At 21.3% G+C, this 19,587-nt stretch overlaps 5 protein-coding genes across 5 annotated transcripts; 2 read left to right on the top strand and 3 right to left on the bottom strand.

The window, feature by feature from the left end:
- Nucleotides 1-1,119: 1,119 nt before the first annotated feature.
- On the bottom strand, nt 1,120-3,380 carry PY17X_0828600 (conserved Plasmodium protein, unknown function; the record flags this gene model as incomplete). The annotated part of the gene is made up of 2 exons (XM_720536.1): nt 1,120-3,002; nt 3,140-3,380. 2 exons carry the CDS (start codon nt 3,378-3,380, stop codon nt 1,120-1,122), a joined length of 2,124 nt encoding a protein of 707 aa, XP_725629.1.
- Nucleotides 3,381-5,627: 2,247 nt separating this feature from the next.
- On the top strand, nt 5,628-6,740 carry PY17X_0828500 (uncharacterized protein; the record flags this gene model as incomplete). The annotated part of the gene is made up of 1 exon (XM_720535.2): nt 5,628-6,740. One exon carries the CDS (start codon nt 5,628-5,630, stop codon nt 6,738-6,740), a length of 1,113 nt encoding a protein of 370 aa, XP_725628.2.
- A 584-nt stretch (nt 6,741-7,324) lies between these two features.
- Nucleotides 7,325-9,970, bottom strand: PY17X_0828400 (heptatricopeptide repeat-containing protein, putative; the record flags this gene model as incomplete). The annotated part of the gene is made up of 1 exon (XM_720534.2): nt 7,325-9,970. One exon carries the CDS (start codon nt 9,968-9,970, stop codon nt 7,325-7,327), a length of 2,646 nt encoding a protein of 881 aa, XP_725627.2.
- A 1,251-nt stretch (nt 9,971-11,221) lies between these two features.
- Nucleotides 11,222-13,174, top strand: PY17X_0828300 (conserved Plasmodium protein, unknown function; the record flags this gene model as incomplete). The annotated part of the gene is made up of 1 exon (XM_022955763.1): nt 11,222-13,174. One exon carries the CDS (start codon nt 11,222-11,224, stop codon nt 13,172-13,174), a length of 1,953 nt encoding a protein of 650 aa, XP_022811997.1.
- Nucleotides 13,175-14,325: 1,151 nt separating this feature from the next.
- PY17X_0828200 (patatin-like phospholipase, putative) lies at nt 14,326-17,644 on the bottom strand (the record flags this gene model as incomplete). The annotated part of the gene is made up of 2 exons (XM_022955762.1): nt 14,326-14,523; nt 14,651-17,644. 2 exons carry the CDS (start codon nt 17,642-17,644, stop codon nt 14,326-14,328), a joined length of 3,192 nt encoding a protein of 1,063 aa, XP_022811996.1.
- Nucleotides 17,645-19,587: the final 1,943 nt, after the last annotated feature.

Below are 19,587 nucleotides of genomic sequence, written 5' to 3'. Positions count from 1 at the left end.
TGACTGCTCAGGCAATATTACGCCAAATTTTATGACTGCTCAGGCAATATTACGCCAAATTTTATGACTGCTCAGGCAATATTACGCCAAATTTTATGACTGCTCAGGCAATATTACGCCAAATTTTATGACTGATTGTACCAAATTTTGTGTGACCGGACAGGACAATTCTTTTTAACTTCACATATGTTTGTATAACAATTTAGTCAGTTTGTTTTATTTGCTCATTATTACATATTCATCCTTTATTATTTATTTTTAATCTTAACTTATCAAATCCAAAATTGTGTTGAAAATATAATCAAGTATATAAATCATATACTTGATAAAACAAATTAAATACCAAAATGAAAAGTGTGTATACAAAGGAATTTGTTAGCATAATATGTGTATGCTTACAACATAAAAAATAATAATAAATAAATACAAAAGAAAAAACATATTTTTATCATTGAATATTATATTACCATGTATATACATATAGGAATTATACATTCCTCATATTGAAAACATCATTTTAATTCACAAACTAAAAAAGTATTAACTCTTAAAAAAATTAAAATAATGTAACACATGTTTATATGTATTACAGGTAAAAAAATGAAAAAAATCTACAAACATAATGAATACTTTTTTTTTTTTTTTTTTTCGAAAACTGTATATATAGTAATCCTATCTTTGTATAGGTAATATATATACTTACGAATGTATTTGCATAAGTTTGTTTAAATTGGTTTTTCATTTTATTCACTCAATGTGAAAATCCATAATTTTCGAAATATGTTAAACTATTGATAATAGCTTGCTGGACATTAAATTTTGCATTGTTTTAATTTTTGCCAATATATAGTAGAGATATAAAGACTTTTATTATGTAGAGATATAAAAACTTTTATTATGTAGAGGTATAAAAACTTTTATTATGTAGAGGTATAAAGACTTTTATTATATGCCCAGTGGTTATATAATATGCATAGGTACTAAATTTTGTTTTATTTTTAATTTCGTTTGTTAGGTTGATCATTTTTATAATTATCTTTGTCTAAGACATAAACATATGATAACTATCACTTTTATAATAATTTTTGGAGATTTCTCTACCAGTTTTCATATTATTTATCAGCTTATATAATATTTATATATATCCTCAGTATGACTATTATTTAAATTATTATTATGGTCATTTGTATTGTTATTAAAAATTAATACATCATCATTTTTATTTGAAGAAAAAGAATAATCGAAATTGATATCTTTTACAAAGTGTGTTTCACAGCTTTCTGAATTATTTTTGTAATTTCGATTTTTAAGACTATCTTTTATGTTACTAGTATTGTTATCATCATATACAGCATCGTTTTCTTCATATACAGCATCGTTTTCTTCATATACAGCATTGTTTTTTTCATATACAGCTTTGTTTTCATCTCCATTATAAGTCGAATTATCTAAACAATTTTCATTCATATCAAAAGTGAAATCTTTTTCAGTTAAATAATGGCCTCTCAAATTAATATTCGCAATTTTATGGAAATCATATTCATCTTTATATTTATTTAAACAATTTATATTTTTTACTGTATTGATATGTTTGCTTAAACTTTTTTCATAATTATTTTTTGCATTTTCTGCATTTTCCACATTTTCCACATTTTCGACATTATCATTGTATTCCTCACTTAATATGTTTTGAGTTTCATTCAGTAAGTAATTACCACCATTGGGATGTGTATATATTTGTTCGTTTTTGTTAGTTTTAAAGGAATATATAGAAGATGAATGATATGCATTAACTGCATCTGGAATTTCTCTTTTACTACTTTTTTTAGGTTTTTTTTCTGAAATATTTTCATATTTGTCTTCACTTAAATTGTATACATTGGATATGTATTCAAAACTATTTTCTGCATTTTCTGCATTTTCTGCATTTTCCACATTATCTATAATGGTAAAATTTTGGTGAATTAAATTGTCGTTAGAATAATTTTTTTCTTCGCCATTACAGTCATTTTGTCTTATGTTAAAATATTCATTATTAATCTCATATATATTTTTTTTTTGAGATTTTTTTTTTCTATTATTTTCATTTTCGTTTAGATTTTTATATGAATATTCATCATCTCCTTCATTATCTTTTCTCTTTCTATTATTAATTGGATAAATTTTATCTCGATCACCATTACATTCATTTTCACAAATATATATAACATCATTATTAGTTTTATTTTCATCTCTTGTATTTTTGACATTGTGTTTAAAATTATTATGTTTTGGTGTTGAGGATAGTGGAGCATTATCATCTGTTATATAAATAAAATCAACATCATTTACATTTTCGTTTATATATTTTGAATCTTCATTTTTAAAACTATTTTTTTTTTTATTTTCCACATTCATATTATCTTCATCAGAATTAGAAGAAATTATGTTATAATCAACATTATCGTTTCGAAAATTTATCAAATTATTAGTACAACAGTTAAAATCATCATCATTTACATCTATACCATTTACATCTATGCCATTTACATCTATGCCATTTACATCTATGCCGTTTACATCTATGCCGTTTACATCTATGCCGTTTACATCTATGCCGTTTACATCTATGCCGTTTACATCTACGCCGTTTACATCTATGCCATTTACATCTATGCCGTTTCTGACAGTTCTAACATTTCTACGGTTTCTACTATTTCTAGTATTATATTGACGCACTACTGTTGTGTTATTAAATAAATTAAGATTCGAATTTGAATTCAAATTTGAAATGAAATTATTATAATTGTAATCCATATAATATGGATGTGTATCATTATCATCTAAAAGACATTCTACATAAAAATCGTCTGGGACACGAATTTCATCATCTTTATTTGTTTCTTCATTATTTAATTTATTTACATCATTAATTATTTTATCATATTTTGACTTTATTGATTTGTCACTCACTCCATTTAATGCCTCATTTAATTTCAAGGCGTATAAATAGTCCGTGTCAACTGAAAATGGAAAAAAAAATGAAGAAAAAGTGAAAAAAAATGAAGAAAAAGTGAAAAAAAATGAAGAAAAAATGAAGAAAAAATGAGAAAAAAGTGAGAAAAATGAACAAAATGAAGAGGATTATCTCTTGACATACCTTGGTCGAGGTGCTTTTCATCTGAATTCGAAAAATTTTCAGTTTTCGGTTCTGGAATTGTTTTATCTTTAATTTTATTCAGAATTGTAACATCACTAGCCTGTTTAGTCGGTTCATTTATTTGGTTCTCTTTATTTTCCGAATCTTTTGAATTTTCTTGATTGCTTTGTTCTTTTTTTAATCGTTCTTCATAAGCTTTTCGATGTTTATTTATATAAAAATCTAAATTTAAGCTACTCATATTTATTTTTAAATATTATAAATTTGAATTTTTCACAAATTTATCTTTATTTTATATTGCTACCAATGCAAAATTATACACATGTATATATGTTGGTATATTTTTTAAAAACACAAATTAAATTATAAAATAAAAGTACCAAAATTCGGATATTATATACATACAAAATAGTATAATAAATAATCAAAATTTTCAATCAAAATGTTAACAAAGATTTAAAATAAATCATAATAACAATCGTTTATACATGCATACATTAATTTGATTATAAAGCATACAAATAGTAATAGTTTGTAAAAAATTGTTTTTTTTTTAAATTTATGATACCATAATAAAATAACACAAAACAGAATGAAAATGAACTAGGCTCCTTTATACATGCATATACATACATATATATCATTCTACATTCATATTTTTTTAAAAATAATTCACTTATTATGGCAAGGGCATAATATATATACACTTGTAAATATATTGGGAATAAATCTGATGATTATAAAGCATATTTTTTTTTAGAATAATTAACAAATTTTTCAGTTATATAATGAAAAGAAATCTTTAAAAGATTAAAAAAAAAAAACAATGACATGTCGGTATTATCATGTATACTTATTAATGGTACAGAAAATAAACAAGTACAAAAAAAAGTGCAGAATAAAATTATGAAAATGAAAAAAAGTACAGAACAGAAATGTAAAAAAATGAAACTATGTTTATTCTTATGTACTCATATTTATTTTAGCGTCATATAAATAGAAAAGCATAAATATGTTGCAAAAATATATATTGTTTTGTGATAATATTGGAAGAACAGAAAAAATGTATACTATAAAAATTTATATACATATAAATATATATACATATAAATATAATACATATATATAGTACTCTTTTTTCATTCATTTTTTTGTTACATATTTTCATTTCCCAAGTGTACAATTTATAAACGATTTCCAAACACTTGTACATAAAAATTAAATCAAACAAATCAAACGAAAAAAAGGAAGAAAGGGAAGAAAAAATAAATAAAACGGTAAACAAATAATAAATGGATAAATAGCCAATGTCATCAAAAATGGCATATGCATTTCAGTAAAAAAAAAAAAAAGGGCGAAAGAAGCCAATATATACTATTTAAAAAAATAAAAAAAACATATAAATAAAAAAATTGAATAAGTGGGTAAACACATAAAAAATTTTAGCCATCTTTTAATTTTCCTATAATCATAGAATTATACTATTAAAAAACGATAAAAAAATGATAAAAAACGATAAAAAAATGATAAAAAAAAATGATAAAAAAAAATGATAAAAAAAAATGATAAAAAAAAAATGATAAAAATATATATATAATTTTTTATTTTATCATAAATAATTTTACTTTAAAATAACACAAGTTTTAAACAATGTTAAGAATATTTAAGAAATAAAATAAAAACATACACACAACCATTCTCAATATACATATACACATAATATGAATATTTAAACTTATCATTCACGATTCATTGTTTTATATATATTTAATTTAAGTAGTTATAAGGGTCTCTTTTTTATGTAATGTTGCTATAGCAGTTTATATGCACACACACACACACATATATATATATAAATAAATATATAAATATATACATATCAATTCGCACAAATAGTAATAAAAAAAAGAAACCAACTTTCATCTATACATATGGTGTTAATCACTTGAAATAAACGTTTGTATAAAATTTAAAACACCTTTCTTATATCTAAATACCATGAATAAAAATTGTTCCAATAAAAATTGTATGTATATATATATATATTGTTCATATAAATATATTACTGTTTTTTTTGCTGTTCTACACATTGTCATAGTTTCTATCATAAGCTTATAAACAAATATGGATCTAGAATGTTTATCCTTGTTAATTTAAAAAAGATATTGAAGATGTTTCTTAGTTTAAGATATCACAAAACTCATGCTACTTATTTTATAATTTCTTAAATAAAACAATTTGTAAAACTAAAGGGGAAAAAATATATGAACACGACATAATAAATTGGGACATTTCATATAGCTATATATTTATCCCTCCCCCCCAAAAAAAAAAAAAATACAATGTTTTATATTTACTATAACTTGAATTATCATAAATATAATATACATAAATAAAAGGAAATGTAAATAATCATTATATTTACGACTTTATATGTATTATTTCTTTTTATAACAAAAATATTCCTCTCAAATTGCATATCTCCCAAATGAAGAAAAATTATTTAAATTTGTTAAAACACGCTTTTGTTAAGGATAGGAGAAATCTGGTTGGAGTTGGAAATAAGAATAACTTAATCTTAAATGAAAAAGTTTATATGACACCCCCCCGTTTTAGTAAAAATTATTGTAATGATATAGGAGGAAAAGATGAATATTTTATTCATGATTTTGATTTTATGGAATATTTTTTATCAAATTATGAAGATCAATCAAGCCAAATATTCAAAAGAAAATATGCATGTAGTGAGAATACTAATGATAATGGTAAATTTATAACGATCATTTTAAATAATGTTTTATGTAAAAATTCCTCGAAAATTCTTAACAAATCAGATATATTAATATGCGCTGATGGGGGTGCCAACCGGTTATATAATTTATACAAAGATATAGACAAACTTGAAAATATAAATAACGATAAAAATGAATATTTAAATTGTGAAAATATAAAAAAAAATGAAACAGAAACAAAATTATCAAATTTATTTAATAAGACAATTGAAAGAGATCAAGAATTTGAAAATGATGTATCTCAAGTAGGAAAAAAAAAAAAAAAATTTAAACATTATCCTAAAATATTACCAGATTTAATTTGTGGAGATTTTGATAGTATAAATATAAATGTTTATAATTTTTATAAAAAAAATAATGTTTTATTTGAAAAATGTACTGATCAAAATAATACTGATTTGGATAAATGTATTGATAAAATAAAACATTATGTTAAAAAAAATGATAAAATATTTATATTAGGAGCTACAGGAAATCGATTTGACCAAACTTGTGCTAATATTTCATCCTTATATAAAAAAACATTAAAAAATAATATATATTTAATAGGTGAAAATAATTTTTTATTTTTATTAAAAGAGGGTAAACATATAATAAATATTAACCCAAATGTTTTTGAAAAAACATGTGCATTATTACCTATTGGAAACAAATGTAAAATTAAAACAGAAGGATTAAAATATAACTTGAATTATGAATATTTAAGTTTTGATAAATTAATTAGCTCATCAAATGAAATCATACAAACTTGTATAAAAATTTCCACCGATTTTCCTATCTTATATAATTGTTATTTGAAAGACTTATGATGAGCTATATTTTATTTTGTGTGCAATTTGGAAATGTAATTAATTTATCAGAATTCCCATTTTTACTATTTTTTCGATACACAAGTAAATTTAAATATCATGTGATATGTTCAATGGGCTCATTTAAAAATGACACATCAATAATAATCAAAATTTTTAATATGATAAATAGAAGGTAAATATTTTTAGGGCTAATATTAATAGTTGAGCATGCAAAGCTAACATTAAAAGAACTAGCCAATATTAAAAAGAGCTAGCTAAATTAATAAAAAAAAAAAAAAAAAAAGTAATAAATAAAATAAAAATATGAATGCTAAACGAATTATAGAACAAATATGGAAAATTAATTAATTAGTGAATAGGGTATTGTGAGAGAATACTGGGATAATGATGCCGGTCAATGTTAATTCATAATATTGAACAATTAAAAAGGAATTGAAAATTTGCATTTTAAACATAAAATGAATGATAATTTGCTAGTTAACAGCTAGCTATTAATTTTTTTTTTTTTTTTTTTTAATTATTCACAAGGTACATAATTTTTTGTTGTTGTATAGACAAACAATTTTGCATGTAAGTTTGTCTTACACAAATGGAACATCCGTATATACTTCATTTTTGTTTTTGTTTTTATTTTTAGCTTTTTTATTTTCAAATGTGTGCTCAAAATTTGTATCATCATCATATACTAATTTATTAGATTTTTTTATTGAATTAATTTTGTTAAAAGTATTATGAACACTCTCCGTTTGTTCATATATTTCTTTTGTTTTATTTTTGTCAAAATATTGGGGTGTGTTAATAAAAATATCAATGGTAAATGGATATATATTAACTTCTTTTTTATGAGGTATATCTAATGATAATAAAGCATTTGAAACTTCAATATGAAAAGTTGAACTATCTGGAACAAACACCTTTTCTTTTGAATTATCTTTTTTACTTTTACAAATAAAACATAATTTATTTATAGTATCTTTTGAAAAATATTTTTTTGGAATAATATCAGTTTCGATTGTGTGTAATAATATACTATGTCTTCTAATAAGTAATGATAATAATTTGGGTGATTGTGTTTTTTTAAAAGCATTATAAATTAAATCTATATATATAGGAATAAAATAAAATATATTTTCAATACATAAAAAACTTGTAATAGCAATTGGCATCCATAATATTCCTCTTATATCAATACCTTCATTTTGTATACTTTCTTTCAAGTGAATAAATAATTTGTCAAGTTGGTTAAAATAATCTAATTTTCCTGCTGCAATTAATGCATAAGCACATAAATATTTATTTAAAATATAATTTTTTCTTTTGTTTATTTTGTTATTATCAAATTGAGACATTTTACAATGTGATGTAGATATAGATTCTTTTTCAGTCATATATTTCAATGTTTTATCTACATTATATTGTTTTTCTCGATTATCCAAATAATTATTAATTTTTTTATAAGATTCTTTAATTAATTCTTCGTCTCGTATTCTTACTTTAGAAAATGCATGTAATGTTTTAATAATATCAAAAGATGAAAATTTTTTAAGATTAGATTTTATGTAGTTACAAATTGTCTCATAAAAATTAACATCTTCTAATGCAGCATCTGCATATGTATTTACTATTATAACAATTTCATTGGGATTATATAAATTTATATTATTTTGTACATATTTAGCTAACATAAACATGCAAAATTCATCAATATATTTACATGTTCCAATAGTAAATATAAAATTAGTTATCATATAATGAGGAATTAATTCTAAATTTTCACATATTAAATCTGAATGACTATATAATAAATTGTTATCTATATGATTATATACATATTTTGTAATATATAATAAAAGTAGCTTATTTATTATTTTTTTTTTTATTTTTACCAAATTTTTTTTTATATATATATAATGTTCTTTGTTTAATATAGGATAATTGCAATCAGTTTCTTCATTCGATAAATTTATTTCAGTAAATATATCATTAGAATTTTCATTTATTTCACTAGTTGAATCAGTATAATTTGTAAAATGTTTTTCATCTTTATAAGATATAATGTCATTATCATTCCCTAAGATGTTTGTTACGCTAGTTTCGCCTTGAGTTTTGTTACTTATTTTATTTATTAGATTCATATAATTCGATAATACATTTACAATATTTGTGTATGCCTCTCCATTTTTTACTTCATTTATACACATCAATAAAATATAATCATATAAATAATAAAATGATATTTTATTAACTTTTGAAAAAATATATTTATTATATATATTGTTAAATATGTCAATAAATATCTTTTTATTTATATATTCTTTATTTTTATATATCACATTCATTCCATTATTATTGTGATTGTTATTTTTTATGATATTTTCTTTATTATTTGAAAGAGATATATTATTATGATGTAATATAGATAACAATATCAAAATATTTTTGATGTCATGTGGGGTTAATAAATTATAATTAACCTTTTTAATGATATCTATAAATTCATTTTTGTTTTTTTTACTTATATAATATGAAAATATATTACAATCTAAGAGATAAATATTTTTATCATTATGTAAATTATCAGTTTGTTCATATTTTTTTAAATCTTGATATACTATTGGGAATAACATATGATAATTCATATATCGTTTGTTAATACATTTTTCCTTATAATTCCATATATCATATTTTTTTAATTTTGAAATAAATTTATATAGATTATTTGAAAAAAAATAGTTAGAATTCAAGTTATTCTTTTCATCTATTTTTATCATATGTTCTTCTTTATATTTATTTGTCTTTTCAATATTGTGTATATAATATGGTTGTGTTTCATTATATCTAGAAAACCCATTACTATTTCCACTATTTAAATAATTTTTCTTTGAGCTAATAAATTGTATCAATGTTATAGAATTTGCTACATATTTCAAAATGGCTGTACATTCCTTTACTTCATTTTCATCACATGTATTTTTAAATTGGCTATTTATTAAAAAAATATAATCACTATATATATCGCTTAACTTTTTTTTGTTGTAAAATAAATAAAATTTTTTTAAAGCTTCTTTGTTTTTAATACTCTTTATGTCTATAAAACTAACATCATTTGGTTGCACATCAATGTAACTCTTCTCTTTTGTTGTGGAATATCTTTTTATATTTTTCAAACAAATTCGTAATGCATAATTGGTCTTAATTTTTTTTAGACACTGATTTCTTATCATCATAATATTTTATCACAATATAAAGAATTAGCATATATGGGTAACATGAAACAAAAAAAAAAAAAAAAAAAAAAAAATATACAAAGCCAAACAAATTTTAAATAAATAAAAAATATATATTGCATAAACTTTACAATATAATGGAAAATTATTAAATATATATTTATAAATTTATGAAAATAAAATAAAAAATTATTAAAAAATATAAGTTAATGTGTACATATATATTGCCGTCATTTTCCTTATCTCTTTATAGAGTGACAAACACATAATAATGTATTTCTCTTATGTATAATACTTTAACTTAACATTATACAAAAAAAATCAATAAAAAAATATAAATAATTATTATTATCACCTTTTTTAATAGTCAACATTATTTTATTTTTTTATTGTAAATAGGTTAAAATTTTATAAATATATTTATGTTGCTTTTTTTATGATATATAATATATATGATGTTCTATCTTTTGTATTAACAGTTAATATTACTGTGCTTTTCCATATTCTATTTATATATTTTATTATATTTATTCGATTTTGTTAAATCTTTACTTAAATGTATATATAGAATAACATGATACCAAAAATGTAAATGAAAAAGAGAGTCAAAATTCAAGGGTAATACTAAAAACGAAACGAGGCGCCAACTATACATAAATTTAGTACTGCATATAAATATATGACATTTTCGCTTTTTTTTTTTTTTTTTTTTTTTTTATGACTAAATAGCTATTTGGTCATATTTTTTTTAACAATTTTACAATTTATTTTATTTTTTTAAGGTTATGAATTTATGCATCTCCAAGAGAGCATAATTATTGTATGGAGTAATTATTTATAATGAGAAAAAAAAAAGGGAAAATTCTGTATCCATATGTATGTATGTATATATATGTATATGTATGTATATATAGTTAAACGAAGAATACACAAATTTGGACTCCATTTTGAAGTTTGTGTATAATATTTATTCCCTTTCCAATATAAAATGAAACTAACAATTATTTTACAATAATATATTTTTAAATTCGTGAATAAAATTGTCGTATATATGTTCTATAACAATATTTGGTCACTAAACTGTTATATTTATTTGTAGAATAATAAATAATGTAATTACTATTTAATTTTTTTTTTTATTTTTCTATTGTTATACACACACATATATATATATATATATATATATATATATATATATACATATAAGGGCTGGGAAAATATAGTACTAACAGTTTTGAGATAAATAGCTATATGAAGATGGAGAAAATAAAATGTAGTATAAAAATAAGAAAAAATGAAAAAAGTAAAGAAAATAAAAAGGAACCAAAAGTGAATATATTTGATGAAATTTGCAAAAGTGATGAAAATGAAGAAGAGGAGGATGATGATAAACAAAAAAAAAAAATTCAAAAAGTGGAAAAAATAAAAAGCATGAAAGATGGAAATATATTCATTGAGGAAACAGAAAAAGATATTAAAAACATGAATGATAGAGAAAAAGCAAACTTGAAATTTATAAATAATTTAAAAAAAAAATTAGATCGTGTAAATAATAAAAATAATATTAAATATTTAAATTATTTTCCAAATGGGGATAATCAAAACCTCAATAAAAATCTCAATAAAAAATTGCTATTAAATTTGGAAGGTTCAGATGGAGATGAGTCAAGTCAAAATTTGTCTGATGTTGAAATGAAAGATATACATAATTTTATAATTAAAAAAGATGAAATAAAAAATGGTGAAGATTATGATATGTCAAGAAAAGAGGAGGAGACAAATAAAAATGATACCATTTTAAATGGTAAAAAAAGAAAAGAAATTGACGAAATTGGCAAAGTTGGCAAAATTGACGAAATTGGCGAAGTTGGCAAAGTTGGCAAAATTGACGAAATTGGCGAAGTTGGCAAAATTGACGAAATTGACAAGTTGGGTAATAAAAATGATATAAATAATTATAAGATATCTGAAAATAGTTTAACTTTTAAAAGAAAACAAATATTAGATAAGTTTAATAAAAAAGATAAAGAATATAATCTTAAAAATGAATTAAATTTTTATCAAGATTTTGAAGAACATAATATTAAAATAGAAAATTACGGATTAAGAATTTTGAAAAAAATGGGATATAATGAGGATATATATAATCAATATATTAATACATATTATAATACAAATGATGAACAAAATAAGTCAGAAAAAAATAATACAAATGGAAATTATTATGATAAAATATACGAATATTTTTCGTCTAGGCAGTTTCGATTTACTGGTGTTGGGGCAGAAGATGAGATGAAAGAAAACATGGAAAAAATAAAACACAATGACAAAAATGAAAAAGAAGAAAAGGAAGAAAAGGAAGAAAAGGAAGAAAAAGAAGAAAACTCGAATGATAGTCAACATAGCAATGATGAGAATAACCAACATAGTAGACAAAAAAAAGATGGTAAAGAAAAAAAAAAAAAAAAAATTGATAAGTTTTATAATTCTGATAACCAATTTGAGAATAAAAATAGAGAAAAAAATAGAGAAAAAAATAGAGAAGAAGATAGAGAACAAAATAGAGAAAACACAATTTTGAATGATGATGAAAAAGAAGAAGAAAATTATATAAATAATTGTAACAATTTTTTTGAAGGGCTTTTAGTAAAAATTAATTTGAAAGACCATGAATTTTATAAAAGAAAGGGAATAATTATATATAAAAAAAAAAAAAAAAAAAAAAAAAAAAAACAATACTACTATGGCTTATTGATATTTAAAACCTACAAACATATTAGTACATATAAAAAATATATTATTGGGAAAATTGAAGAATTTTTAGAGAAAACAGAAAAACAAAATGAAAAAAATATAAAGGATTATAAAGAAAATAATGATGAACAAACAGAATATGCCAAAAATTATTGGCGTCCTATTATTAAAAAATTAAATGACTATATTGAATCAAATAGCAAAAAATTGGAATTTTATATTACTGAAATTAAATCATATTATTTAGAAACAGTAATAAATGATGAATGCTTAAAATGTAAAGTTGTAAATAAAAATATTTATGATCCATCAAAAAAAAATGAAACACTATATAAACAAACTGTTGAATTAAAAAAAATAAAACAAGATCATGCATATGTACAAGTTCATAAAAAATACAACTTAAAAGTTTCGCTCGATGATATTTGTCAATACATTGGGCATATATGAACTAAATTTGCTATTTATGTATTTACTTTTACCGCCATTTTTTTTTTTTTTTTTACTTTTATCAAGTTATATTGTTTATATTTCCTATATTATTCTTTTTTTTTTTTTGAAAATTAAATACCTACGATATGTAGACACATATTTTATATTATTGCTAAGCTGCGAATTTGATTTTTACCGTATTCTATTATTATTACATTTTTAGTAAATAACATTTTATGTATTTTTTTTTTTTATAATGAAAAACATGTGATAATAAAATTTGGAATTTTAAAATTAAGTGTAATGCTCTTATACTGGTATGCAAGTTGTTCCCCGAAATTTGTGAAAAAAGAAAAAAGAAGGAAAAAAAAAGAACGAAAAAAAATGAAGAAAAAAAAAGAACGAAAAAAAAAGAAGGAAAAAAAATGAAGTAAAAGATAAACCAAGACGATGCATAGTTTAGCAATGTGTCGATAATTTGACCAAATAAATTAATCCCAATAAAATGGGATGACTCGAATATGCATGTGCAAATGCAATAATATATAATTCATATCTTTCAATTTATTCAAGTTTAATACGATAAAAAAAACAGTTATAGAAAACGGAAAATATTAAAGAACAAAAGGGAAATGAAAAAGATCCCTTGAAAAAATAGACATATAACCTAATAAAATAATGACAATACTAATGAATATATTGAAAATAATTATAAGAATATGCGTTTTAATGATAGAATGCGGATATATACAAACTTAAAATATAAGAAAGACCTTGCAGAAAAAAGCAAGATTAATAATGCACGCCATTAGCATATTAATGATAAATATTAAACGAAAAACTAAAAAATATTAAGATAAAAAAGAAAAAAAAAAAAAAAAAAAACATAAAATACATACCCCTATGCATACATATATTATACAAACATATATATATATGTGTAAACAAAAAAAATAAGATTACTTTTTCTTTTCCTTTTTTATATAACACAAACAATGAAGCATAAGGGAATTTCAATATGCATATACATGTATACTAAAAAAAATGAAAAAAAATTTTGTGTATTATTTCAAAGCTAGATTGTTCATAATTTTTTTTACAAAATTTTAATAAATTTTATGACCAGCAATAATTTTTTTTTTCTTTTGGTCAGAATATATATTTTATTTTTAAAAAAAACATTTTTTCACTTTTATCAATTTCTTTTCAATTTTCATTCTGTTCATAATTAATGGTAATTTTTGAAAAGTCATTTGTCTTCCTTCCTGTATATACCACTCTACATCATCATAGCTCGACACACTTATCAATTTAAAATGTTTCAAAAACAGCCGGTTGGGGTGTAAGGTTATATCGCCATGGTACCTCTGCAATGGGAAAAATAATCGCCCAAAAATGATAAAAATAATGAAAAAATAATGAAAAAATTATGATAAATTATGATAAAAATTATGATAAAAATTATGACAAAATTATGATAAAATATGGTCATACCTGCATTGCTATAGAGCCCGCATTCAAACCCCTAATTGTTGGGGATATGTCTAACAAAGCCATTAGCCTAAGAATATATCTAACATTTTCCTTAAATAATATTTCCATAGATGACATTAAAAATCCAGCTCGCCATCGCCCAGAACTACCTCGCCATTTAACGGGTTTTCCAGCTTCCCCATGTACTCTAATTCCAGTAAAAGGAAAAATATGAGGGTTTACTTGTGATACAATTTTATATTTAACTGACAATATTTGATTTAGATTTCTAGCTGGAATATCACTTTTTAATGAGCCATCATGAAAATACATATTTTTAAATTGCACACTATTTATTATTGTATATTCTTCATTTAATAAATCGATATTTTTATATTCATTCAAATCTATTAATTCACTATTGCATTTTTTTAAGTTTTCATTTTTTTCATCTTTATTTATATTTAAACTCCCTGATTTTAACATTATCATTTTGTTACGAATATTGTTAAATTTAAAACTTAAAGTTTCTTTAATTTGAGAATTTGATAATTTATTATCATTTTTTATTTGTTCAGAATTTATGTCTGATTCGTATTCCTTTTGATAATCTGATAATTTACTTTTTTCTGTAATAGAATTAAAAACAGAAGTTCCAATATTGTCTTGGTTATTTTCTAAAGAATTCCTTTTTTTTATATTCCTTTTTTTAATATTTTTTTTTTTTAAATCTGAATTTTCTTTATTTTTCATATATGTATTGTCAAACATTAAGAGATTCTCATCATCCAATTTTATATTGGCATTTGCATTTTCTTTATAATATAAATTATTATAACAATCTTGATCATTTTTATTAATCATATTTTCTAAATTTTTATTATCTTTATTATGATATGTATCTATTTTATCGTCTTCCACATTTTCAGTACTATTTATAAGATCAATATCATTATCCGATTTGTTACTTCCCATAATATCATGGCTTTCTTGACTTCCCTTTATTGATATTTTTTTATTATATGCACTATTACTATTTAATATATATTTTAAATTATATACTTGTTTAATTGATATAAATTTATATACATTTTCTTTAATATATTTTTTTTCTAATAATTTAAATGGTTGTAATAAATATGGAAAAGAGCAGCTAGCTAAAACGGCAGTATAAATCAAAACATTTGGTGAGTTCATATAATTTAATACTAAACAGCCATCTTCATCACATGTAAAAATATCATTACCTGATTCAGCTCTAGTTACAGTAATATTTAATACTAAATTGGTTTTCATAAAAGCTTCTAAAAATGTCATATCACCATATAAACCATATACTAATTTTATTATTTTATCTATATCATAAAAATTACCTTTTTTAAAAATATTAAAAAATGAATAAAATAATTTTTCTGATGAAAAACATGAAACAATTTTATAAATAAATTCGATGTTAAATTCTTCGAGTAGCTCTTTATTTGTTCTTGAGCAAATCCATGCAGCAATTATACTGCCAGCGGATGTTCCACATATTATTTGTGGCAATATATTATTATCATTGTCATCTATAAAGCTGTTTTTGTCAATTATGTGTCGCTTCGACTTGTCATTTTGGCCATTTCCACCACTTTGGCCACTTTGTCCATTTTTACTTCGCCTGGATTTGGCATGTGCGCCACTTTCTTGCTTAATATTTATTTCACTTTGGCTTTTAACATACCTATAATCATTTTTATCATGTATTCCACACTTTTCTGTATAGCTCCCCGAGCTTATAAAACTGTTTCCATGCTTATTTGGTAATTCATATTTTCCATTATTGCTTGATACACTATTATCTGAATCATCACAATTGCATGAATCGTAATCAAAATGATCCACTTCTTGATCTTCACAGTTTAAATTGTTTAAAAGGAAATTTTTGATTTTTAAAAATTTATTTGTGTTTATTTTTTTTTTTTTTTTTTTTTTTTTTTTATCAATTTCATTCAAATCGCAGGCATCTCTATATAGAGCAGTGTTTGCTTTGTCGTCCATTTCGTCAATTTTTTCCCCTTTTTCTTCCCTTTTTTCTTCCCCTTTTCCACTTTTAAAACCCGCATTAGTATGCTCATTAAAATAATCGATATTTATTGATGATTTTAAAAAAACTTCCAAAACCCCAAAATGATGGAGTCCTAAAATTGCCCCGCCACTTAAGAATAAAGCAGTATTACCCCATTGTCTAAAAATGTCTTTAAAAATGTTTTTAATTATTAAATATTCATCAGAATATAAATAATTTTCATTTTGTTCTTTATGTTCTTTTACATAATTTTCTATATAATTTAATCCATCCATAACATTATTTACAAAAGTAGTTATAATAATATGAGGTGTTGAATATGTTTTACAATAATATTTTTCTTGAAATATAGCTTTTATTCTTGGAGATGTTGCTATTTTTATATCTTCTAAAAGTAACAATATATTATTATTTAATAAATTAGTTTCTATACTTTTTGATGTTTTTTTTAATAAATTTACATCATATGTATTTATATAATCATCATTTTCATTTATATGAATAAATTTTCCAGTTAGAACATCCATTTGATAAGCATATTTTATATAATCAGAATAATTATTACATTTTTTCATTAAGTTTTCAATTTTTAAAACACTTTCAAAATCTGTGTTAACTTCTTCATTATCATTATTTATTTCATTTTGATCTGAATAATTTAATTTTCTTACTTTTCCAAATATTTCATAAATTTTTCTTTTTTTATTTGAGATATATCGACGCAAATCTATACATGTTGTTACAATAAAAAATGAAGTATTCTCAAAAATATAAATAAAAAAACGAATTAATAAATATATAAAAGCATTTAAACCAAATGCTATTATTAAAATAATAAAAATTGGTATTTTTAAAAAATGATGAGCACTAAAATTTTCGTAATTTGAATTATTTTTATTTTTTTTTCGGTTCTTTTTTAACGAATCTAAGCTAAACTCCGGCCTTTTCATTTTATCAGAATCATGTATTATTATTTATATTTTTTATGATATATAATTCTGCATTATTGAATGTACACATTATCAAAATGGGAATAAGAATTTCAAAAAGGTGCATATAAATTTGTAAACAAACTATTGTGCCACAGTTCGAAGTGTGCATGTATCGATATGACGCAGTGTGTAGATATGCATTCAATTTGTAGATATACATTCAATGTGTAGATATCATTCAATGTGTATATATCATTCAATGTGTATATATCATTCAATGTGTATATATCATTCAATGTGTAGATATGACGCAATGTATGTATGACAAACAGACTGTTAAGACGTTGTAAAAGTCAATAGGCCCCGAAAAAAGAGGGAAAAATAAATTTATCAGCTATATTGAAAATGAAGATTATGATAGCAATGTAAATAGTCTCAACACATGTGGAAAATGATATGCAAATATTTATAAAAATTTACAAATTTATAAAATAACAGAGTTGAAATAAATTAATATATATATTATATATACTATTACTTTATGCGCTTACAATAATAATTCGACTTATTAATAAAAATTATGAAATTATGAAATTATAACATTTTTAATAACACTATTGAAATAAATATAACTAATTAATAAATTCTTAAATAAAATGTACAAAAATTAAATATCATATCTTAATTGTATGATAAAAAAAATAAAAAAAAAATAATGCAGTGATTAGTATAAACTTCAAGGATACACAATGACGTAATTTCGATCTTAAAAAAATATATATATATTATAAATATTATTAAATTTTAAGAAAAAAATAAAACAATTAGTATGCATATGTATATGTATGTATATATTTCCCACTAATTTATTAAGGCTAAATATATTTAATCACAAATGCTGAAAGAGTGTGTTCCTTTTTTGTTTATTTTATTTCTTCACTAGCCATAATGTCATTTTTTTTTTAACTTAAAAAATTATATTCTTACTATTTGTGCATTATTAGAAATTGCTCTATATACAAACACTTGCAAAATTGGTAAACTTGCAAAATTGGGAACATATTTATAATACACTTTTGAAGTTATACGAAATGGCAAATGAATGCATAATACATTTTGTTGTAGACTAGATAAATATATATTTTTATTTTTTTTTTATTTAATCGAAAAAATTAAAAATTCAAAAAAAATAAAGATCGAAAAAATTTATAAATTCTACAATAACATAACACATGGACAGTTGTAAAATACGCATAAAATAAATATCGAAAAAAAAAATAAAAAAAAAAATAAAAAGAAAAATAAAAAGAAAAATAAAAAGAAAAATAAAAAGAAAAATAAAAAGAAAAATAAAAAGAAAATAAAAAGAAAAATAAAAAGAAAAATTAGAATTTTCCAAAGTCAATAAAATAATAAAAAAAAAAAAAAAAAACAATGAAAGGTAAATAAATTTATATATTTAATCAATTAAAAAAAAAATATAATAACAATTTTATGTTAAAAATAAACAAATGAAAAGCTTTTATTTTAATATAATAAATATATTATTTTATAACGAAAAAAATATAATTTTTGAAACAGAGGAGAAATAAAATGTTGTGCATATATATACACCAAATTGTTTAAACTACAAATAAAAATATACACATATTTTTTTGTATATATATATATATATATATATAGATAGATAGATAATAAATAAAATGATGGGTATACTTTTTTTTAATGTCTATAAGGTTAAATAATACAAATAACCACATTTTTTTTATAATAAAATAAATATAACTATTTTAAATAGATCATAAAATAAAAAAAAAAATAAAAAATATATATATATATATATATTGTGTATATTGTGTAGTGTATATTTTAAAGGTAACAGACCAATTGAAAAAAATTAAATTTTGACATTTTTATATTAAAAAAATATAACACACAGAACATGCCACATGACACATTTT

The sequence above is a fragment of the Plasmodium yoelii genome (genome assembly GCF_900002385.2).
Source record: "Plasmodium yoelii strain 17X genome assembly, chromosome: 8".
Classification (NCBI taxonomy): Eukaryota; Apicomplexa; class Aconoidasida; order Haemosporida; family Plasmodiidae; genus Plasmodium; species Plasmodium yoelii.
Note: the sequence above shows the minus strand (reverse complement) of the source record. Positions and strands in the feature narration are given on the sequence as shown.